General features: G+C 41.1%; 6 protein-coding genes across 6 annotated transcripts; 3 read left to right on the top strand and 3 right to left on the bottom strand.

Moving 5' to 3' along the window:
- Nucleotides 1-1939: 1939 nt before the first annotated feature.
- LOC105687167 lies at nucleotides 1940-3131 on the bottom strand. The gene is made up of 4 exons (XM_012402585.2): nucleotides 2990-3131; nucleotides 2651-2919; nucleotides 2390-2545; nucleotides 1940-2233 (listed from the first exon to the last, which is right to left on the bottom strand). Exons 1-4 carry the CDS (start codon nucleotides 3129-3131, stop codon nucleotides 1940-1942), a joined length of 861 nt encoding a protein of 286 aa, XP_012258008.2.
- LOC110117081 lies at nucleotides 2656-5268 on the top strand. Its single transcript, XM_048652033.1, has 3 exons — nucleotides 2656-3677; nucleotides 3779-4083; nucleotides 4153-5268. Exons 1-3 carry the CDS (start codon nucleotides 3497-3499, stop codon nucleotides 4276-4278), a joined length of 612 nt encoding a protein of 203 aa, XP_048507990.1. The 5' UTR covers nucleotides 2656-3496; the 3' UTR covers nucleotides 4279-5268.
- Nucleotides 5269-6454: 1186 nt separating this feature from the next.
- LOC105687174 (H2.0-like homeobox protein) lies at nucleotides 6455-9159 on the top strand. Its single transcript, XM_012402598.3, has 4 exons — nucleotides 6455-6963; nucleotides 7122-7373; nucleotides 8477-8670; nucleotides 8759-9159. The coding sequence occupies exons 1-4, from the start codon at nucleotides 6825-6827 to the stop codon at nucleotides 8981-8983; spliced, it is 810 nt and encodes a 269-aa protein (XP_012258021.2). The 5' UTR covers nucleotides 6455-6824; the 3' UTR covers nucleotides 8984-9159.
- Nucleotides 9160-9397: 238 nt separating this feature from the next.
- Nucleotides 9398-11944, top strand: LOC105687181 (probable cytochrome P450 12a5, mitochondrial). Its single transcript, XM_012402611.3, has 11 exons — nucleotides 9398-9551; nucleotides 9621-9872; nucleotides 9931-10042; nucleotides 10106-10228; nucleotides 10299-10440; nucleotides 10508-10758; nucleotides 10839-11025; nucleotides 11086-11255; nucleotides 11315-11393; nucleotides 11486-11695; nucleotides 11788-11944. Exons 1-11 carry the CDS (start codon nucleotides 9398-9400, stop codon nucleotides 11896-11898), a joined length of 1791 nt encoding a protein of 596 aa, XP_012258034.2. The 3' UTR covers nucleotides 11899-11944.
- A 33-nt stretch (nucleotides 11945-11977) lies between these two features.
- Nucleotides 11978-19606, bottom strand: LOC105687290. Its single transcript, XM_012402824.3, has 15 exons — nucleotides 19175-19606; nucleotides 18678-19084; nucleotides 18482-18581; nucleotides 18266-18367; nucleotides 18043-18201; nucleotides 17915-17972; nucleotides 15605-15712; nucleotides 15317-15344; nucleotides 15012-15243; nucleotides 13312-13611; nucleotides 12835-13241; nucleotides 12670-12769; nucleotides 12466-12567; nucleotides 12197-12355; nucleotides 11978-12119 (listed from the first exon to the last, which is right to left on the bottom strand). Exons 1-15 carry the CDS (start codon nucleotides 19505-19507, stop codon nucleotides 12057-12059), a joined length of 2658 nt encoding a protein of 885 aa, XP_012258247.3. The 5' UTR covers nucleotides 19508-19606; the 3' UTR covers nucleotides 11978-12056.
- LOC110117074 lies at nucleotides 14134-15542 on the bottom strand. The gene is made up of 2 exons (XM_020853136.2): nucleotides 15012-15542; nucleotides 14134-14314 (listed from the first exon to the last, which is right to left on the bottom strand). Exons 1-2 carry the CDS (start codon nucleotides 15312-15314, stop codon nucleotides 14306-14308), a joined length of 312 nt encoding a protein of 103 aa, XP_020708795.2. The 5' UTR covers nucleotides 15315-15542; the 3' UTR covers nucleotides 14134-14305.
- Nucleotides 19607-20832: the final 1226 nt, after the last annotated feature.

The raw sequence follows: 20832 nt of genomic DNA on the forward strand, positions 1-20832 counted from the left end.
TACAATTACATCGTTAATATTAATCATCTCATTCTGATCAATAGCCATCCACATTTACACCCTGCATATGTGTATCGCGTTTCAACAAACAAACTAACAAACAGTAATAATTGATGTAAGATATCTTCATCTCTTCTTCTCGTATCAATCTACAGGTATATATTAACTAAAATGCATGTTTATATAAAAATATATGATACAACGGCGTATATTTATACATGTGTACACAGAAATGATAATGACGATAATACTAATAATAATAATTACGTATACGTACCGTGATCAATTTTCGGAACAATACGGTGAGGAAAAAGGGGAAATATGAAAAAGAGAAGAACGGGGGGCAACGTGGTAAACGCGAAACGATTTTATAGATGCATGAAAATTAGAAAGTAAAAAAAGAATTAAAAAAAAAAAATGAAATTAAAAATCGGACGTTTTTTACCGGGAACAAAAAGTGCCTTTTGGTTTGCCAAACGATCTATACTATACATATAATATGAACTGAATATGTAGTTGGACATAAAATGTTTTTTCGAATTTTATTCATGAATAAGTATAGAAGAGGCAAGAGAGGATCTAAAAAAAAAAAAAAGAAAAACGACGAAGAAGAAGAAAAATTGAAAGTTGAGGAATTTTTTTATTTATTTTCTATTGTATGTACATTGATTAACAAATAAATAGATAGGTATACATACGGTAAATATTCCGGAAATTTAGCACGAGACGTTGCGATTAAAGAAAATTAACTTTGAAAAAGTAAAAAAATTGTAATGAAAAGAAATAATAACATTAACGATTCTATGAATTATAACTCCGGGTTGACGTACTTTGTAATCGTCTGTTGGAGGATATTATTATTGTGAACTCATTATTATAGTTGACAAAAAAAAACAAAAAAAACCAAACGAAATATGCCAAATAATTAATAATATACGTATATAGGGTATGTAATAATATGTTACAAACCAATTATAATCATTCGGATGTACCGTATAACCTTGTGACTGTAATATTCAAAAGTTTAATAGGTACCGTTGAATTGAATTATTAGATACAATATATATATTTGGAAATTCCATACGTGTAATATATTAGTTTAAGTTACATATATATGTATAAATTTATTTATATGCATATATATATATATATATATACGTACACTGAAAAATGCCCAAGTTTCACGAAAGTTGTAATAAAAAAAAAAGAAAAAAAAATGCGACAGAAAATGAAATAACATAGAACGTATACGCGAGAGAAATTAACGATAATAATAGTCATGATAGTACCTATATTATAAAATTGATAATGATGTGTAGATTCGCATCGGTAATTGCAGATAGATGAAGATCTTAAACTCATCGTTCATTCATTCCTTCATTTTTTTCTCGATTGGGTTTAAACGAATGTAAGTTCGATTGAATCAGAAACGGAAAATTGCAAGGAAACAATCGATTTGCGGCGATTGAAAAGAAAGAGTACGTTAATTACGATGTAATTATTAACCTTAGCACCGTCCTCGTGTAATGCATCGAGTTACTAGAAAAATGTTATGTATATTATATTGCCATAAAATATAAATTCTTCCACGGCGTATTTCGATCCTACCCCTGTGAAACTATATTTTTCGAAATACGGTTGAAAATAAAATAATTATTAGCTGATAACGGCGTGTCTGAATTTTTCTTAAATCATTTAATAATTATAATCAACTTGTAATACTATTTATAATATGACGTATATCTATCGTTCAGAGAATCGAAAGTAAAAAGGAAGTGAGTTGGAAAAAATTGAACCGTACAGCCACATGCCGAGTATTATAGTAATCGAGATAACATTGACGATGAGATACGATTAAGAACGTGATAATTATTTTCGAATACTTTTCTACAAGTAAGAAGGTTAATTTTGCGCGACGTTCGATTGAAATTTTCTCAAGTTATTTGAACAACAAACAACCGTTGTGATTTCCTTCGCACTTGTCTCCGTTCGCCTGGAATTCATTCACGGTCGGTAACCACGACGTCATATCCCATTTCGCGCGTCCGCTACTTGTGGTGTTGTTAATATTTTCATTGTCATTATCGCTGCCGAGAGAACGTTGGGCGGCCCAAATAATCGGAGATGCTTTACAGACCAAGAGACGAATACATTCGGTGTCCGGTCCGTCCAGACGATTCATCAAATTATTCGGTAGATTCGAGTCACGAGCCTCTTCTACGAGGCGTTGAATCTGAAAGAATATCATTTCGCGGGATGCACTTTTTTTGTTCAAACGAGATACTCTATTCCTTTTTCGCACCGGGAATGACGCGAAAGTTGGTTTTTGTTACAGAAATAGATCGATCGCAGAGGGTTCGAATTGTAGTCTTTCAACACGTTCGCTTACCCGATGGTTTTTAGAGCCAAGAATAAGTCGAATGGGACCTTGCGCCCATTTCCCATTTTCCTCGTCCGTTTCTGTATTTGCGGATGATTCCGAACCGGAGTCCATGCTTCGGGATTTCTCGATTTTCACTGGTTTCAAATTAAAGGCGGTGCTTATCTGAAAATTGAATCACGATCACATCTAGCGCGTTCGAAACGCTGCAGGGAGCTGACGTATGGGAAATAAAAATTCTGACGTTAATGTTCGATAAAATGTGCAAACCATTTGGGCGAGGAATATCGCGCTGTTCACAGCTATGGCGTTCAGTTTCGGTGAATCCAGTCCCAGAAGCCTGAAAAATGCGCTCGCCAAACCCTGAGGCAACGACGGTTGTTTTTTATTTTTCAAAACGTCGAAATCGGGTGAACCGCTGTCGCCACGTTTTTGATTTCTTTGTCCCAAGCTCTCCGAAACTAGATCGGCTATTTCTTTGGCGGTTTCTATGTAATTGCTGGCGTATTCTAGTCCCGTTTTTATCTTGTCCAAAACACCTGAAAACACGAAGAAAAAATATAAAGAATCTTATCAATTTAGATACGTTGAAATTTTCGAGGATTTTACCTGGGGAATTTTGACACGATACCGTTAACATGTGGGTTGAAAATATCAGGAAAAATCCGAGTTTCAGAAAAGCGTTGTAGGTCGACAGCATGATATCCTCGCGAGTCACCGGATTCTGGTAAACTGCAAGCCAGGCTTCCATTTTTAACGGAATCTAGTCCTGAGATTACGTTGTCGTGAGTAATCGTCGCATCTGAACTGCAACAGGTCTTTTTCGTAATTAACTATTCTTCTTTTTCTGTCACTTGAGAGTCTTTTTTTTCTCACTTACTTCCTTTGTATTCTTTCTCCGTGCTTTGCGAAGCACAACGAAGTCCACGCAGTCTGAATTTTGATAACTGTTCAAATTTTCACACAACTCGTAGAGCAGTTGCGACTAGACAACTGGCCGGAACAGTGGTGTTGAAAAATAAATTTCGATAACTTCTATTTTCCAACTCCCGTCGGTTTTCTCTTTTTTTTTTTATTTTTTCATTCCAAATCGATCGACTGCAGCCGACAAATATAATGTCGATCGTAAAATTATTTTTTGTAACATCGCTGTGCTGCACTACGCGCGTCTCGCGGGGCGTGAATTTTGTAAAATCGGACGATCACTCCGATATATTTTTGAGCGAGATTCGAAGTCTGAGTGAACTGCCGATGGAAAAACTCATCGGTATAAAAACAACGTTCGCCGATCTGCAAGGTTCGCCATCATCACCGAACGAGGGGGGGGGGAGAAAAGAAACGCTTTTCTTTCGTTGCTGTCGACCACCGTTGATTGATTTTTTTATTTCATTATTCAAGATACGGAGATCCAGGGGATCGATAATGCGACCGCCGATCCCGATTTCGGGCTGAACGTCTCGCCGGATTTTCCGGTCGCTTTGCCCCTGAGGAGAAGACGTCCGAATACGAAACCCGCGAGACGTTACGACGATTACTGGTGGGAGGAGAAAAGTAAAAGTTCGAAAATATCGAAGATATTTCAGCTGACGATAACGGCACTTTCGTTCTTCGCTTTTGGCGGATACCTCCTCACCCTCATTATAGCGTCCATAAGAAGAAACAATGCGGTAACCGCCGGTAGCGGAAATGTTATTTTTCTACAGGTAAGACAGCGAAGTGAGGAGAAAAAATAACGTCGAAACCCTACGATAATTTACAAACGATTTTCTCAGGGTCTCCAATCGATAAAACGGCCGAAACGATCGTCGACGCTCGATCCAATGGAGAACGATTTTGACACGGAAAAATTGTACAAGGGAATGATAATGCTGTCGGAAGGCTACGCTCTGTACAATTGAAAGTAAAATTTACGCAACACATTTACTTCATCGACGTTTCACCCAATAATTTGTCTAGACAATTTCTTTCCGTGAAAAAAAAAAGAAAAGAAATTCCGGGATTAATTTTTTTATACACCGCACAGCAATATACAAATATAAAAAAACGTTCGCACGAGCTACGATACGAGGGCGAGAATAGTGGATTATATTTTTTTTCACTTCATATCTTCGATCCAATAGATAGGATAGTAATAGTTGTGACTACGAAATATCTGTAGATATCTGTAAGCGTTTGTGTTATACGCGTTCTACACCTGGTTCCAAATTGAGGATGGAGACTCCCCGTAGCGCGCGACTGGTGGTCCAACGCGTTCAGGAATTCATATTTAATTAATAAATACAGAGGTTTGGACGTTTCTCTTTTCTTTTTATCCTCTTTCATTTCCTATCTATTTTTCTATTTTCTTTTTTATTCTGTTTTTTCAATTCCCACAATGTGGCAACACTCGCCGATGGAACTCAGATTATACACGGATGCATGTGACACGCGTGCATCTATGCTTAAAAGAAGACACCTACGATTGTGTAATTTTTTTCTACATATACAAAAATTTTGAGAAGAACAAAAACGAAATTCGAAGTAGAGGAAAGAGGAAAATCGAATCTCTTTTCCTGTTCGCGAGCCTCGATATTCGGATGTGTCGATCATCTAGTATAGGGATATCTGCTTGTACGGGGTGGGGGCGGGTATGTATAATGTATAAGTATCGAAAATTTTAAAAGCTAATAAAATCGAATAGATGTGTATGAGGTCGTCTGTATAATTATAATTTTATAAGAATATCGCACGGAGTCGCGTGGGGATGGAGGAGGTCGTTTTAAACATGGCTGTACAAATAAACATCCAACTCACTGTATACTACATACTTAAACATGTATTTATATATATGTACATACATGTATACCCACACCCATACGTATACCAAATGTATATATCCATACCGCGTATATATATATACAAAGATAACCATATGGCTTTTAAGAGACGTAATCCTCCTCTTTCATACTTGGTATTTTTCTAAAATCTTTTTTTTTTTTGTTCGTCTAATTTATTTTTGTTAATTTTCCTTTCTTCCCTTTCCGAATTTTCCCCCTCATTTCTTTTTTTCTCCAATTAATTCAGATTCCACGCGGTCAATCGTTGTTTCGTAGATATTTTATCAGTGGAAAATATCTCGGGAATTTTTATCGACAAAAATAAAATAAATAAAAAATACGTACGTGCGTACGCAATTTTAATTTTTTTCATCGACTCATTATACAATATTTCACTCTCGATGGATGAACGTTATTGAATTCATGGTAGTATATAAAATTTCTGAATAATTCATCAGGTACCATTACAGGTGTATCCCTGCGACGAGATACATATATATATATTTTTTTTATTCTCATCTTCAATTATGACGATGTAATCAACCGCGGAATGCGTGTGCTGCGGGTATATTAACGTACATTTGAGAAATGAAAATGTGTCCACGTTTAGTGCGGAAAGAATTTTAATTTTATTTCGATTTTTCCTTCAGATTTTATTGGAGAAATTCCTCATTCGTAATAATGTCATAAATCTTCTCCGTGTGATCGATCGTGCAAAGGTGGTGTAGATTATGAAATTCGATATTTTTATCATCATAAAATACATTTCTATACCACACGACAATTTTAGGAAGGAAAGAAAACGTGAAAAATTAAAGTATCGGCTTACGTATGCTGATATGATAATTGTATTTTTTCGGGGGCGGGGGGAGAAGGTAGGGGGAAAGAATAGGTGAACGATAGAAAAAAAAAAGGAAAAATCAATCACGAGATAACGTACTATACGAGTGAGTCGATTTAGGAATAGCGAAAGATTTTTGTTCCATCTTCTGAAACAATGTGCTGCGGTTGCTTATTTTCGCAGCATCGCCAACGCGGTGTCGAGATTTATACTCGTTAGACGCACGTACGGGATGTTCGGACATATGTTTGCCTGAAACTTACATAGATAATACACGCGTACATCGGTTAGAGTAAAACTTAACGAGCCACGCCCTCCGTCTTTCGATCGGCCAATGAATAACGGATCTCAACTGTAAGCACGATGAAGATTTTTGGAAACAACGAATCTCCTCAACGATGATCAGAGATACTAGTTTTGTCTGCCGGTAGTTAGTCGCTCTTAAATTCATCTTACGTATTTCTAATGATCGTCACGCTGAGATGCTGACAAAGTTCGATAAGTTTGTTCAAAGTTTCATGAATTTCATTCTCTGAAAGTGGTGATAAAAAAAATGAAATTCTGACACAGAATGGGAAAATACGAAAGAAGAAAAATTTGAAAAACCAAAACTTTGATAAAACTTTTTTGATTGTGACCCGGCTTAGGGTGTCAATTATTTGAATATTGTCGTTCTTTAATTACATCAGTGCAGTGTGCGATAAATTTTTCGTTATTTTTTAGAATCAAAAAGTTAAGAACATTCGAAGTATTTCATTGATTAATATTTTCAACGCAGTGCTTTTAAATGACAATTGTTAATTACTTTTTAAAAATGGAGGATACAAAGACGCGAGTTCCTGCCGCAGGATCGGAAAGTCCTACGAAGGAATTAAAATTTGGTATGGACAGGATACTGTCCGACGAAATATTTGCAAGGAAAACCGGTAAGAAGTTAATTCACGATTATTAATTCTACGAGACAATGGCACGAAAGAAAAAAAAAAAAAATAGAAGAGACGACAGTATTCGATTGAAAAATCAGGAGTTCAAATAATCTACGATTTAATCAGGAGTCACGAGAGAGGAAAATTTCCTATTTTAGATATTCCCGTTTCGAGGCCTTTACCGATGTTGTACGCTTCCTCGATTTCTTGTTGCCCTTGTCCTGGAAGTTGCGCGAGTTGCGAAGCCGCAAGAAATTGTTCCGCGTCTTCGATGCCCCCTCTGATATCGCAGTCGTCAATACCAGCGATAATCGCACACGCTAATTACGGAAATTTATTCGATGGCTACAACGGCGGCAGCAACAACGACAACGGATACAGAGCTCCTCTCGTACGCCCCATCGCCAGAGGTACCGATAAATAATTATTATCCCACATTATTCGACAGCGAAATTTTTCCCTCAACCGTAGAGCCTCTCTCATATTCGGGGGTAAGCGACCCATCGTCATTTCAATGCTCCTGCTGCTGCAGGCCGAACTCTCTTTCCAAAGGGAAAAATATTTACACTCCACCCGGAGTATTCTCGCGTTTCCTGTCTGTGTTTAAACGACATCCATAAGTACTGTGTACCTACGTGGTTTACATAACCGGTAAACAATCGTGGCTTTTTTTGTTTTATCTCTTACTTTTCTTCTCATTGCACGTAGATTTAAACGACATTCGTATCACGATCGTTCTGATTTTGTGACGCAAGATTTTTTCGAAAATTGGAAGATTTTGAGAGATTTTCCGTTAAAATCATATCGACTGAAGAAAAAAACAAAAAAAGAAAAAGGTTTTCGTACAGAATATAATTCCGGTTCGAATCGAAAGTTAAAACGGAGAATGAAATTAACGAGCAACGGAGTTTTCTTAGGCGGATTATAATACAGATTAGGGAGCCTATATACTGACAATTTGTATAATTTCGTTCTACGAGATCGTTTGGAGCGTCCCTGCGGCCGCAGTGTTTAGATTCGTACATATGTTGTGTACTTTACTGGCGCACTAAATCACCTCGAAGTGCTCCGCATCTTTAGAGAACGGTGGAGAGCGGCGAGGGGGATGATCGGGGAGAAGTTTAAACCAGTCGCACGGCAGCCCCCGTGATGTCCGTTTAAAATGTTTTGTATACAATATAGTTAACTACACTTTGGTCTTTTGCAGAGCTTCTGGTTTTACACTTATTCGGTTATATCCTATACTAATTGTTTACACAAGGATAGTAGTTATAGGGTCTTTAGGGCTACCGATTATTACCCATATAAAATTGTTTACTTTGAGATTCACATGTACCTACAGCACTGAAAAAACCATGGAAGATTACGGACCGTGTGTTACGCGTCAAACTTGAAAGGTGTAAAACACGACTCGTTATCCGCAGTGGGGTAGCGAAATTAAAAATTTTCTCGCAAATCATCCGGGCTACGGAGAAATTGATTTTGTTTTTCTTTTTTCTCGTCGTGCGTCAAGTTCCAGTTGCTCCTACGGTGTCCGTTATTTCGAGTAGTCCGGAAAATAATTCACGGAGAAAAAGATCGTGGTCCAGAGCGGTATTCAGTTCGTTACAAAGAAAAGGATTGGAGAGAAGATTTTCGCTGCAAAAATACATCACGAAACCCGACAGAAGACAACTCGCCGCCACTTTGGGACTTACGGATGCTCAAGTGAGACACTCAACGAATCATTTCAAACGAGAGATTCTGCTGGAGTCTGTGGAGTGTGATTTTTATTTTTCTCATCTATTGTTATCAGGTCAAAGTTTGGTTTCAAAATCGCCGCATGAAATGGCGTCACACGAAAGAGGGTGATATCGCTTCGCCGGTTGGTCCGGATTCTACGCAACAAGAACCTGCCGCATCGTCCCAACGAAACTTACAGCAAGCCAAAGACTTTGGAAAGTCGAAAAACTTTTCTGGGAAACGTAATAATAAGACGGATATCGACGAAGAGGATGTTGAAATCGAAGTTGACGTTTGAACTATATTTAATCTGGTTCTAGAGAATTCAACGGATCCCGTTCGAAACGAAGAAAAAAAAAAACAGGCTTTCGTTAATATAAAGTCTTTTTTTTTTTTGTCGATCACTTTTTGGATTTTTATAGTAATTTGTTGAAAGAGCGTGTAATATATGTAAATAAATCGTCTTTGAATATACATGCTTGACTCGTAGGAATTTATCGTTAGCCGTTGGTTTGCCTAGTTCGTGGTAGAAATTTTTATTGTTTCATACGCACTGCTAGGCAACGAGTTTGTTGTCCGTAAAAGCCAATAACAACACGTCAAACTTTGATGAAATACAGAACTGAAGTTTAGCCTAAATTTCAACCCAATTACTCGTTAACGCGATTAACTTTTTTGCGCCAACGTACACTCGTTGTTCGTTATACGCGCTATGCACCGTTTAGTATTACAGCGCTGCAATTACATCAGCCCTAGAACGATAGCTGGCACCGCGTTCATTCGGCGGTCAGCGGTGACAAAATCTCTACCACTTGCGGCTATCGAGAGACAAGAACAGCTGCGGGATTCGCAAAATGATCTGATCCGTGAGCACCTCATGACTATTAGCCCCCGCGATCGACCACTCGTCTTATTAACGCCGTCGTAATTTTCAGGCACAGCAATCACGCGATCGCAAAACGAAGCATCGCAATCCCCGCCGATTTCTCTGTTGGATTCCCCCGGTGTATTCGAGATACCGGAAGTTAGCGTAAAGCCGGAAACCACCGGCGGCGACAAGGCGCCCTTACCGTTCGAGGATATACCGGGACCGGCCGTTCTCAAGATTTTGGAAAAGTATTGGAGATATGTACCGATTTTTGGTACGCAATTAATTTGCACCCTCCTCATCAACAAGGTTACCCTGGGTATGATTCGTTGATCGCTCCAAACACCGAGTTCTAAACGAATGTAATTGTATTGCAGGCCAGTTGAGCTGGAATCGTAATATCGTCCCGTTGAAGTATCTTTTCAACGAATACGGACCGATCGTTCGCATACACGGACCGATTTCCGGCGACGTCGTCATGATTCACAGGTGAAAATCGATCTACGTCTCCCATTTCTTCCTTCTCTATTCCTATAATTTTTCTCGTTCCAGGCCCGAACACATCGCCGAAGTCTTCAAACAGGAAGGGGTAGCACCCGTTCGAAGCGGTATCGATGTTCTTCAACACTATCGTCTGCACCACAAAAAATATAGCCTGCCAGGACCGTTCAACATGTAATTGCGACTCGTGTGATCAGAAAATTCAGTGTCTAAAAACCGTATCTATCTCCCTCCTGATGTTCAGGCAAGGACCGGAATGGACGCGGTTGAAAGAAAAACTGGAGAAACCGTTCGCCGATCAAATTGGCCGTTACTTCGAAAAGCTGGAGATCGCCTGCGACGACGTTGTGCGAAGGATAAGGAAAATCCGCAACCGACAGTACGAGGTACTTTGCAATCTACTTCGATCTCTGTTCGAGCTGAACATTGCACGTCAAACTTTCCCGAGACAAGGTTCCGGATGACTTCGGTCAGGATCTCTCGCGATGGGGTATGGAATCCTTTTCGGTGCTGATGCTCGACAAGCGAATGGGATTCTTGGAACCATCGGGACTCGACGGGACTTCCGAAGCGAGCAGAATAATCGAAGCGTTGACCCTTGCCCACCACTATCTCAGTCGATGCGAAACCGGATTTCAGTTCTGGCGATTTTTCGATACGCCGTTCGCCAAGAAACTATTCGCAGCTTGCGACGTCATCGACGGGTAGATTGTGCCACCCTCGTTTTTTCGTTGCACGAGTTTCACGTTCGGTTCGAACAAAACTTTGACCGTTTTATCCGCAGTGTGATTGGAAAATACATCCGACAGGCGCAAAATAAATTGGGAACGCGAACGGGAGATGAAAATCAGAGCGACTCCGTTGACGATGATTCATCCCCTCTGATCGAGAAGCTACTTTTGAGTCAGGCGATGCAACCGGACGATATTTCTACTGTTATGATGGACATGATCATTCTAGGGGTTCAAGCGGTAGGGTCGAACAATTGGTGATAATTTTCTTGAAAACGAGTCACGTATTTTCATCGACAGACGACGAATAGCGAGGCTTTTCTTCTCTACTACCTCGCGAGAAATCCGAGAGTTCAACGCCGCGTTTACGAAGAAGTTTGCGCCGCGATGCCCGGCAGAGAAACTTCCCTGACGCAGCAGGATTTGAAGGGGATGAAGTACCTGCGCGCTTGCATGAACGAATGTCACAGGTGAGTCGAGCTGCACGGAAACGAACGAACGAAATATTTAACGCCTCTTTTTTCCAAAGATTACGACCGGCGTTTCCCTTCATTACGAGGGCTCTTCCGCAAACGGTCACCTTACACGGCTACACCATTCCAAAGGGAGTAAGTTTTCACCGCCGATTGATTTCGTTCTCGCCGCAAAGCGGATTTCCGATCACCGAGTCTCCCTTGTATTTTTTTTTTTCTCTCTCTAGACCTACGTGATAATGGCGAATCAGATATCGTCGCTTCGCGAGGAGAATTTCGAGGATCCGGAGAAGTTCAAGCCGGAGAGGTGGTTGCAGTCGAACAACGTGGAATTCGTTCGTCACCAGCGGTTCAGTTGCCTACCATTCGGCCACGGTATTCGTTCGTGTCTCGGCAAAGAAATGGCTGAGACGGAAATGGCGTTGTTAACGGCGAAGGTAACTTTCCATGACTCTGATAAACCAGTTCGGACTCGCAACGATGACGCAATGTTTTTCATTTTATTTATTTTTCCTTCCGCCGTCCGCAGCTGATTCGAGAATTCCGGATCGAGTACGACTACGCCGATATCGGGAGCAAGTACATGATGGTCAATGTACCCGACAGACCGTTGCGTTTCCGTTTCGTTGACAGAGATTGAAAACCGTAATACGTGTGTCCAATTCGGTGACATGTCAAAGTTGACTATCGCTCGAAAAATGTGTTGTATTTAATCTTATAGAGAGACAGTGTCATATCGTTGCATTATATACATGTATCTGTAATTGGATTCGATTTGTTTGTCCGGTATAATCACGTCTAGTCATCTTCGGCCGTCACGGCGCGCAGTGTAGTGAAGTAAGAAACTCCAGCCGATATGGACTGAAAAAAGGTATGACAAAAGTATGAATTCGTTAGGAAAAAAAAACGTCTTTCGTTACAACCGAATGTATACGCACAGCTCCGTAATACTGAAGCGACAGAGGCGGAAGGACGCCATCCAAATTTATGATGAACGGGTTTTGCGATCTGTGAATTATGATTCTCACGTCTTGGCACATTCCAACTGTATTGCCTATCCAGTCGCAATGGTAAGCCGCATCTCCGAATTTTCTGCACTGATTAGAATTGATTGAAGTGGCGAATGGCAAACTCGATGAACTTCTCAACTCTCCGCCAAAAAAAAAAAATAAATAAAAATAAAAATAAGATCTCAAAACGGACTCACCATATCTGCCAAATGATCCGCTGGCCAAGCGTATAGATATAATTCTGTCGCTGCCACCCCAACGAGTAGACCAAATTTCGGTAGTTCCAACATCGAGGGGTGCTTATAGCGGATCAAATGACATTTATAAGACGTCGAATGCGACGATTGGGAAAAATGTGGCCATGGCTGATTCAAAAATCGGTGAATATTTATTCAACTTACGCGAATCAGTACGAAACCTCCGGTAATGGCTGCTGAAAGCGCCATGAAATTCACGCACACGGCTATGTAACGGACCGCGTTCGTCAGCAGTTCGACGTACCTGAAACAACAAATATTCCAGTTGTCGAAAGGAGGGAATTCGTTGGAATGGCAATCGCATCTCACACTGTCAATTCCTGGTGTTTCTCTACGCAGTACTTGATGTCATCGGCGTTGAATGCGTTCTCCAATTCCTGGGAAAGCATGTCCATCCTAGCGCCGGCGTACCAGAGTAGAATCGCAAACATCAAGTCAACGTTTACCATACAGATAACTGCGAAGGTGCTGAAACTTTGCAGGATGAACAAACTGGCCCATAACCAGAACGAATTTATCTCGAATGGAAAGGTTGTGTCGCCAGGTAGGTTCTGAGAAGTTACAAACGGTGCTATTTCGAACGTCGTGAAACCAACGATACCGCACACAAGAGTGCTCGCGTGAATTATCAGGCATTTGTCTACGTAACTCTGAATTAATTCGTGCTCTTTCGCGGTAGCTACTTTGAGAAATTTTTCCAAATCCGCGAACAGAATCTGTAAGAGAACGGTTCGTTACGACGAATTCTATACTCGTTCCATCTGACCGGTTTCAAATTAATCTCACCTGAATGGTCGCCAGGTGCTTCTTGCAAAGCGCCATTTTCACCAGCACGGATGTCATAGCGCACATTTCGGTGTAAAGTTTGATCGCAAATACAATATCGTCGAGATTATCAACGATTCCGTAAATGAACGTTGAAATATTGGTGGAGACCGTGCAGAATACTATCCACCAGTACAAGTTGTGCCTCCGCATCACCGAATCTTTGGAACCCAACGGCGGTGGCCAGCACAAAATTGTCGCCACGCTCAGCCGCGTGCACCACATGACCTGATGAATGTTCGGCCTCATCTTCATCGAAAATTACTTCTATTTCACTCCGGTCTGCAATCTTTGGCTTCGCACGCGTCGCACCTGAACTACCCGGCGATAATGTTCGAACGATTGTTGTTGCCCGACGCAATGTGCGGAGAAAAAAAGAGGGAGAAAAAACGCGGCGAAGGCGTCACTTCCCAAATGAAATCGAAACGGATAACTCCGACACCCTTGCACCACTTTTTCTCGGTGGTATCAATTTTTCAAATGATAATTGCAACGTTTAACGATTAATAAATAATCGGTCAAACCGCAGAGTCAATTCGTCGAAGGTACGCTTGTTGTGCGAAGCTATCGACGCTTTTTCCACTTATTTTCTTTTCCTTTTCCTTTTCCTTTTTTTTTTTTTTATTGTTATTTCCAGCGTCCAATTACCTTTCGCGTGAGAAAAAGTAACGTGGTAACAAGTAACGCGTAGGGACAGGACCATAGGAAAACTGTGAGTAATTATGTATTGTAAATCGAAAAGAAGATTGAAATACTAAGGGCTGATTTGCATGGTTTCTAGTTTATTCAAAGTTTAAAATGTGACTATTAATTTATGCATAATTTTGACGGATACATGACATTGTTTGAACTCAAACTACTTCGTGGTAAATTCTTGATCGCAGCTTCTCCAAGGTTGAAAGTTTCCAGACAAAAACTTTCTCGAGTATCCCAAAATGTTGCAGAAGCTGGATTCTTAATCATTCTGTAATCAAGTTGAAAATCTGTTATCTCAAATATCGAAAATTCGTCTCCGAAGATGAGGTCCTTGAACATCCTTCAAGTTGATACCCTGATACCGACATTTTTTGCCTCTCAATTTTTATGGAGAGGCAATTCTTCCAGTCCATAAAAAAGAGAGAAAAAAAAAAAAACTGACGACCTTATGAGAAACGTGCAAATGTCCAACGTGCCTGGGAGTCTTGTGCATAAGTGTTGGACGATAGGACGATTTTTGCGGGTATTTCCTGTCGTTGTAACAAATCGTGAGGGAAATAAAATTGTACCACTTATGTGTGAACGATCGGTGATGGTAAATTGACGGAATAATGTTGAAATTATTGGGAATTACGGGAGGAAAATCATACGTTGTGAAGAGAAAAAAACTTTTTTGAATTTCGCGGCACCCGAGAATAATGTGATAACCGCGGACGTTGATCTACCGATTCCTCGTTATTCGTTTTCGCGATGAAACAATGAAATAAATAACTCTAAGGTATCATCGAACAATATCTCGTCCACGGAGTGCATGTTTAACGATTGCTCAACAAAAAAAAAAAACTCCCCCTACTACCGCAAGACGTCGATTCGGTCCAACTTTACAATCCGTGCTCTTGAAAGCGCTAGTTTTTTTCTTTCTCTGATACAATATGAAGCATTGCATTAAATAAGTAAGCCATTACCTGGGTCTGTCGTCTCTGAGACGCGGAGATCTTTGTCGTCAAATTGAACTTGAGTACTATGTCCGATAAAACTTTGGTCAATCTGACCGGATCAGATCTGGCTCGGTATGCGCTAATAAGTAAATCAACCATCTCGCACAACGGGTGAAATACAGACGTCAATCGTATCATGTCCAAGATAATCGGACTAGCGTTTTCTTTGTCCAGCCAAAATGACAAGCAATGGACGAACCTGACAATGAATGCCGTAGAACAAATCACGGCCTCCACGGATACTTTGAACCGCATCGCTAATTCGCACATACTGAGTTTTACGAACTGTTACTTTTCTACCTGTTTCGATAATATAATCGAAGAAGGTAATAAAATTAGTGGATGGAAATTCGTTCGGACCGTCTTGGCGAAACGGTTTCCGTGACCGCTCGACGCTCGGCGATAATACGACACGAAGACTCTGCTGGACGACGGATGACTGACCGTCGAAAGAACTTCCCGTGTAAAAAGGTGATATGTAATTTTCCACAACGCGGAATCGATTCTGGGCCAATTTCGTAAGAAAAGACAAAGACCGTCGAACCGTGCTCCGTTTTTACCTGCCAATAACGAATTTATACAATCCGTCGGAAATACGGCTGAAAAGTCATGCATCTCGTGATCACCGATCACCACGCTCGCGTGATGAATTTTCATTCTGAGATCTGCTGTGAATGATCATGCATAAAGAATCAGTTAATGTTTTCAGACTGATTGCAGATGATCAATTCGTGTGAAATTTTAATCGATTGATAGAGGTGATAATCTTCGAAAGGTAAAATTATTTTTTGAAAGATGCACTGAATCGAACGCAAAGTGGGATAAAATCCCGCATTGACGGAGATGATCAACGGCTTATCGGACCCCTGCGCAATCATCGATAGATCTCTTCGCATCCCTGGTGATTTTAAAATCCAATTACAGGTAAAGGCCGAATATCCTACCTTCGCCCCCTGAAGAGGAAAGCTTGGATGGCTACCACAATTTTTAATGCAGCCATGTACCAGGAAAAAAATCGAAATATATCGCGATGATCGATCGGCAGTTTGATTCACAATTCAACAATTCAAGTCTTGCACCTGTTAACCAGAGTAGCGAGGCAATCCAGGGACCCTACGCATCCGACTTGGAGGATCACGATACTCTGCATAGTATACAACGTTGCCCAAATCCAATAAGGTTCTACAGAAAACGGGTACGGATCTTCGCCAGAAAAATGCTGAGAGAACACAGAGACTCCGATCGAGAACACCCATGGACCAAAAAAAGAACTGGCCAAGAAGAGCCCACTAATAATTTGACGTTTATCCACGTTGTGGTCGATCAGCTTCTTTTCTTCGGAAGTTTTTTGTTCGAAAAATATTTTCATACTTTTCGTCAGGCTCCCTACGATACGGACATGAATTGTTTCGCTGAGTTTTTGACCCGATGGTCTGGTCATATTTTTCGAGTTTAAAACGAGGGTAAACGCAGCAATGTTGAAAAAATGTGCAATGTGATCTCATCTGATTTTCTACCGAAGCTCACCGATGGACAAAAATTCGGGTCGACGCAGTGCGTGACAACTGCCGAGAACGTGGACCACTCTGAGCTCCCGCGTTGGATTCATTCATCGGAAGGAGTTGATATCGTACCATCGACAATGATTTGCCACCCCGATGTTAACGATTGTTAGCAAACAACTGATCCTCGTCAACCACTCCGACCTCCGTCCTTCATGCCAATGGCGATATATGTAGATACCTGTTGGAAAAGCTATCGCACAGGCATCTGCATTGCCCGTCCGGATGGTACGAGAAATCGATTGATGCAAGTGAATTTGAAAATATTACGCGTCTCCGATGACGTAGTCGAACGGTTTGGAGCAATCGCCCGTTCTATCGAATCGGTCGTAAATTTTGGCACCCCAAATAAATTCTACATAAATCTTGACGAGAACTTCCGAAGAATGTTCGAAAAAATTGTTCAGCAAAGTTCTCTGTGAGTTTGTAGAGAATAGGGCACGTGTGACGAGTTGAAATTTTACCGTGACATTGCTGGCTCAGATCTGTAAAAATTTTTGACGTCAGCGAGACAACTTGGGCAGCCTTCGAAATCACGTGAGTTACGTTCTCGCCAAAATAATACAACCATAGGGCACGTAGGTATAGATTCGTTCGATCGAAACCAATATAAATGTTCATAGGTCCAACGTAAACTCCACCATAAGAGTGGATGAATAAATAAGTAGACTGGGTGTGCCGAAGGCATTACCTACATCCATAGTTTATAAACTTTATCGTTAGATAATTACCCCAGGATATACACGGGAGTTGCGATGTGTAGAGTCTTTCTACTTTCGCACCTGATTCGAGAAAAGGAATACATTTGCTCATCCTTATGTATTCACATTTGCGAAAACTGAGTGAACTTTTTGCAAAGAGTTGCGTGTAAAAAAACTTCAGTATGATTACATGCGTTATGAAGCGCAGTAAATGAAAACATGAAGGTCTCTACTGAAGCTTTATACCGGAAGGATTAATTTTGAATGCTAAAATATTTTTTTTCCCGGTGATTTTACCGCAATCAATATTTGGGCAACAAGTAACTGCACTCGATATGCGATTCCAGGTACAGACCAGGGGCAATATTCGGATCAGAATTACGCACAGAATTCTGCGCTGCGTCATGTTTCGTGTATCGGGGTAACCTGCGCTAGCTTGGCCAACTGATCAATAGCAGTGAATTGAGTTTATTGATACAGGTTTTGTTTAATGCTAACGTCATATGTCTATCATATTTTCGATGCGAGAAGTCTCGAGTCGATTATTTGAACGGTGAAAGTAAGTGATGCGCATCGGATGCCCGTTCGTGAACAAGATCTATCTAGCCCTCGCTCTCGGTCATAGCTCGTAAAGTCGTGAGATAAGAAAAACTAGCCGCCAGTGCCTGGAATGAGAAGAAAAAACCCAAAACGTATATGTCGATCGATGAGCGGTGGGATTCACGGATGACTCACTGCTCCAGAAAGTTCGAGAGACAAAGCGGGAAGTATTCCATTGACAGCGATCGTCAGCGGAGTCTTACTCCTCTCCAGAACGAGGAGTATGCTCTTGAGCATTTTCGGTGATTTTCCAATCCATGGGCTGTTGTACGCCGAAGTACCGATATTGTGACCCTGAGGAAAAACGATCACTTAAACAAATATCCGTACTCGAAAAGTGACAGCGATTTTCCATTACCATTTCGATGATATTGTTCGCTGGCCAAGTGTATCGGAAGAGTTGCATCACCGCGTGAAACTCGTAGATGACGAATTTAGCCACCACGAACGGAGGAGGATGCTAGATTTGCATTGCGAATGGAAAAGTGTATAAACGGATTGATTTTATTCATTGATTCGCGTATCTTTTTCTCATTCCGAAGAGATTTCGATACCATTCTCGCGTTGAACTTACGCGAGTCAACACAAAGCCGGCCGTAGTGGTGCCGAAAATGGCGAGGGTAAAAACCAACAGAGCCATTATACGTGTCGTGGCCCGCAATCTGTGAAAGTAACTGAACGAACAACAATCAATTAGACGATGCATATCCGGTGATCGATTTCTCATTGTGGAGCGAATCGACGTCGACGATGGGTAAAAATATTCTTACTCCAGTAATTCGTGATGCTTCCTAACGCAGCGTTTCATCTCTTCTTCGGTGGTTGCATTCAGAAACTCGGCGCATAGCAATTCGAACCGGGCGCCGTTGTACCACAATAATATCGTGTACATGAAGCTGAGAACCAGAGTACTACCGATCTGGGTGACGATGATGAAATGCGAGACCCACAAGCTTATGAAAATTGACGGGTGCTCTATCGAAAATGGATACGCAGTTTCGCCTGGGAGAGGCTGCGGCGTTACGATTGGTCCACATATGAATGCGATCGGACCGATTACCGTGAAAGAGTATATAATCGCGTGAGAAAATATGTATCTGTCGACGTATCTTTGAAGCAATTCCAATTCCTTGGAAGCGGCGGTCTTCATAAACGATTCCATCTCATCGATCAGACCCTGACAAGAAAAAGAAACGAACGAATGAGATCACCAGTTTGAAATCTTGTTCGAGCTGTCGAATCGGTTGGCTTCGCTTCGATGCCCAACCTGAAGACGGGGTGCTTCCATCTTACAGATCAACATTTTCACGGGTACCATCAAGACTGCGGACGTTTCCGTCGTAATTCTGATAGCGTCGTCGAGGTTCCCTCTGTTCACGTAAATGCTGTACATCCAACCGAAGGAACCCACCGATATATGGACTACCGTGAACCACCACCAAATTTTGTAAATTCGGACAGCTTTTTCACTTGCGTTTGCTGGTAAGGGCCAGCAACCGATGGGAAATATGGAATATTTGATAACGAAGATAGCATTCTGGAATGTGAAACGGCTTTTAGCAGGTCTTCCATTTTCAGGATGTTCGTTCGAGGAACTCATGTTCCGTTTCGTTTACAGTCGAATCTGTCGAGTAGTTTTAGGACCTCAGACTCTGACCGGAATTGACCACGCACTGCCCCTCATCGAAGATGCGATCTGAAAACGGTAATGATTCAGCCCGCGAATAGTGCGATAAGCCCTCATATCCGATTGGTCGATCCTGGCCAATAGCAGCGACATATCGTACGATATATTATTCTAGACACCGAGTTATCGCATACGAACGTGTGATATTGTACCATTTTAATGAGATGAGCAAGCTGGTGAATACATCATTACAAACACTCATAATTTCTCACGCTCTAATGAACCTGTGAGTATTTGTCGCCGCGACATGTTCTGCGAACTTAAACTTTGTCCGTCATCGTTAATATCTTCTGACAATATTTGCTGTGGATTGTACCGTGTTGAATGAAGACTGCTGAAAAGCTCATCCTCAATGAAATCATAAGTAGCTAGAGGTCATGTATACAATCAATGTATGTCGGGATATGTACAGCTGACGGCCGAACTTTGAAAAAATTCTGTGACGTCACTTTTCCAGCAATCTAATTGTAAGAAGTGTAGTCTGGAACGTTGATCGCCTTCAGTTCGATCGAAATCATGTCGGATGTAAAGATAAGTTGAAACTGTACTCTTCACACGATAGCCCACTATTGGATAACAGGGCTAGGTGTTCCCAAAGCAATAGCTGTATGAGTGATGCCCGATACCTCTACTATTGAATAATTACTCCGAAATGCATGAGTGTCAGTGTCTAGCGTTGTTCTATTTTCGTACATAATACGTAATGAGGAGAGCGCATCTGTTCGATCCTGACTAGGTCGAACATGTCAATAAGTCAGGAAGAGTTGTTTCTTTGAAAATATTGATAACATAAACTTGACTATTTTTTCCCCGAAAATGTATCTGGGTAACTTTCGATCATCGCAAAAGTTGTCATCTTCAGGAGATTTGGAGTGCATCGGGGTATTGATTATCGGAAATCGATTCCGATGTCTGCAATATGCGGTCGTACCTACGGGTGCTTTTATTGATTTTTTTCCATGAGCGTCGGTAACAATTAACTGATTTTAGGTACTGTCTGTTGGCAATGATCCATTAACGTCTACTCGCATTTTACTGTGAAACCGACAGCGCGTGTGAATTTCTTCTCCGCGCACCGCTATTAGACTTTCCCACAAACATTTTTGGTATGCGATTGCAGAAACATCGGTAAAAGCTCTTTCAAGACAAGGGTACGTATACTACAGCTTTTCGTCTTGTCAGTATTTCGGGACTGATGTCATCGGTTCAACTTTACCTGTGCGACGTCATAAACAGTC

The sequence above is a fragment of the Athalia rosae genome, chromosome 3, assembly GCF_917208135.1.
Source record: "Athalia rosae chromosome 3, iyAthRosa1.1, whole genome shotgun sequence".
In the NCBI taxonomy this organism is placed as follows: domain Eukaryota; kingdom Metazoa; phylum Arthropoda; class Insecta; order Hymenoptera; family Athaliidae; genus Athalia; species Athalia rosae.

Coding starts and splice junctions, on each gene's coding strand:
- LOC105687290 (XM_012402824.3), bottom strand. CDS start 19,507: ATGAGTTCCTCGAACGAACATCCTGAAAATGGAAGACCTGCTAAAAGC. Junction 18,202..18,265: donor CGAACAATATCATCGAAATG/GTAATGGAAAAT, acceptor GTTTTTCCTCAG/GGTCACAATATCGGTACTTC. Junction 15,244..15,316: donor GTAACAGTTCGTAAAACTCA/GTATGTGCGAAT, acceptor ATTCATTGTCAG/GTTCGTCCATTGCTTGTCAT.
- LOC105687174 (XM_012402598.3), top strand. CDS start 6,825: ATGACAATTGTTAATTACTTTTTAAAAATGGAGGATACAAAGACGCGA. Junction 6,964..7,121: donor AATATTTGCAAGGAAAACCG/GTAAGAAGTTAA, acceptor TTCCTATTTTAG/ATATTCCCGTTTCGAGGCCT. Junction 8,671..8,758: donor TGGGACTTACGGATGCTCAA/GTGAGACACTCA, acceptor TATTGTTATCAG/GTCAAAGTTTGGTTTCAAAA.
- LOC105687167 (XM_012402585.2), bottom strand. CDS start 3,131: ATGGAAGCCTGGCTTGCAGTTTACCAGAATCCGGTGACTCGCGAGGAT. Junction 2,920..2,989: donor ATCGTGTCAAAATTCCCCAG/GTAAAATCCTCG, acceptor TCGTGTTTTCAG/GTGTTTTGGACAAGATAAAA. Junction 2,546..2,650: donor CGATATTCCTCGCCCAAATG/GTTTGCACATTT, acceptor TTCAATTTTCAG/ATAAGCACCGCCTTTAATTT.
- LOC110117074 (XM_020853136.2), bottom strand. CDS start 15,314: ATGTGCGAATTAGCGATGCGGTTCAAAGTATCCGTGGAGGCCGTGATT.
- LOC110117081 (XM_048652033.1), top strand. CDS start 3,497: ATGTCGATCGTAAAATTATTTTTTGTAACATCGCTGTGCTGCACTACG. Junction 3,678..3,778: donor AACGTTCGCCGATCTGCAAG/GTTCGCCATCAT, acceptor TCATTATTCAAG/ATACGGAGATCCAGGGGATC. Junction 4,084..4,152: donor GAAATGTTATTTTTCTACAG/GTAAGACAGCGA, acceptor CGATTTTCTCAG/GGTCTCCAATCGATAAAACG.
- LOC105687181 (XM_012402611.3), top strand. CDS start 9,398: ATGCACCGTTTAGTATTACAGCGCTGCAATTACATCAGCCCTAGAACG. Junction 10,441..10,507: donor TCCGCAACCGACAGTACGAG/GTACTTTGCAAT, acceptor TCCCGAGACAAG/GTTCCGGATGACTTCGGTCA. Junction 11,696..11,787: donor TGGCGTTGTTAACGGCGAAG/GTAACTTTCCAT, acceptor CGCCGTCCGCAG/CTGATTCGAGAATTCCGGAT.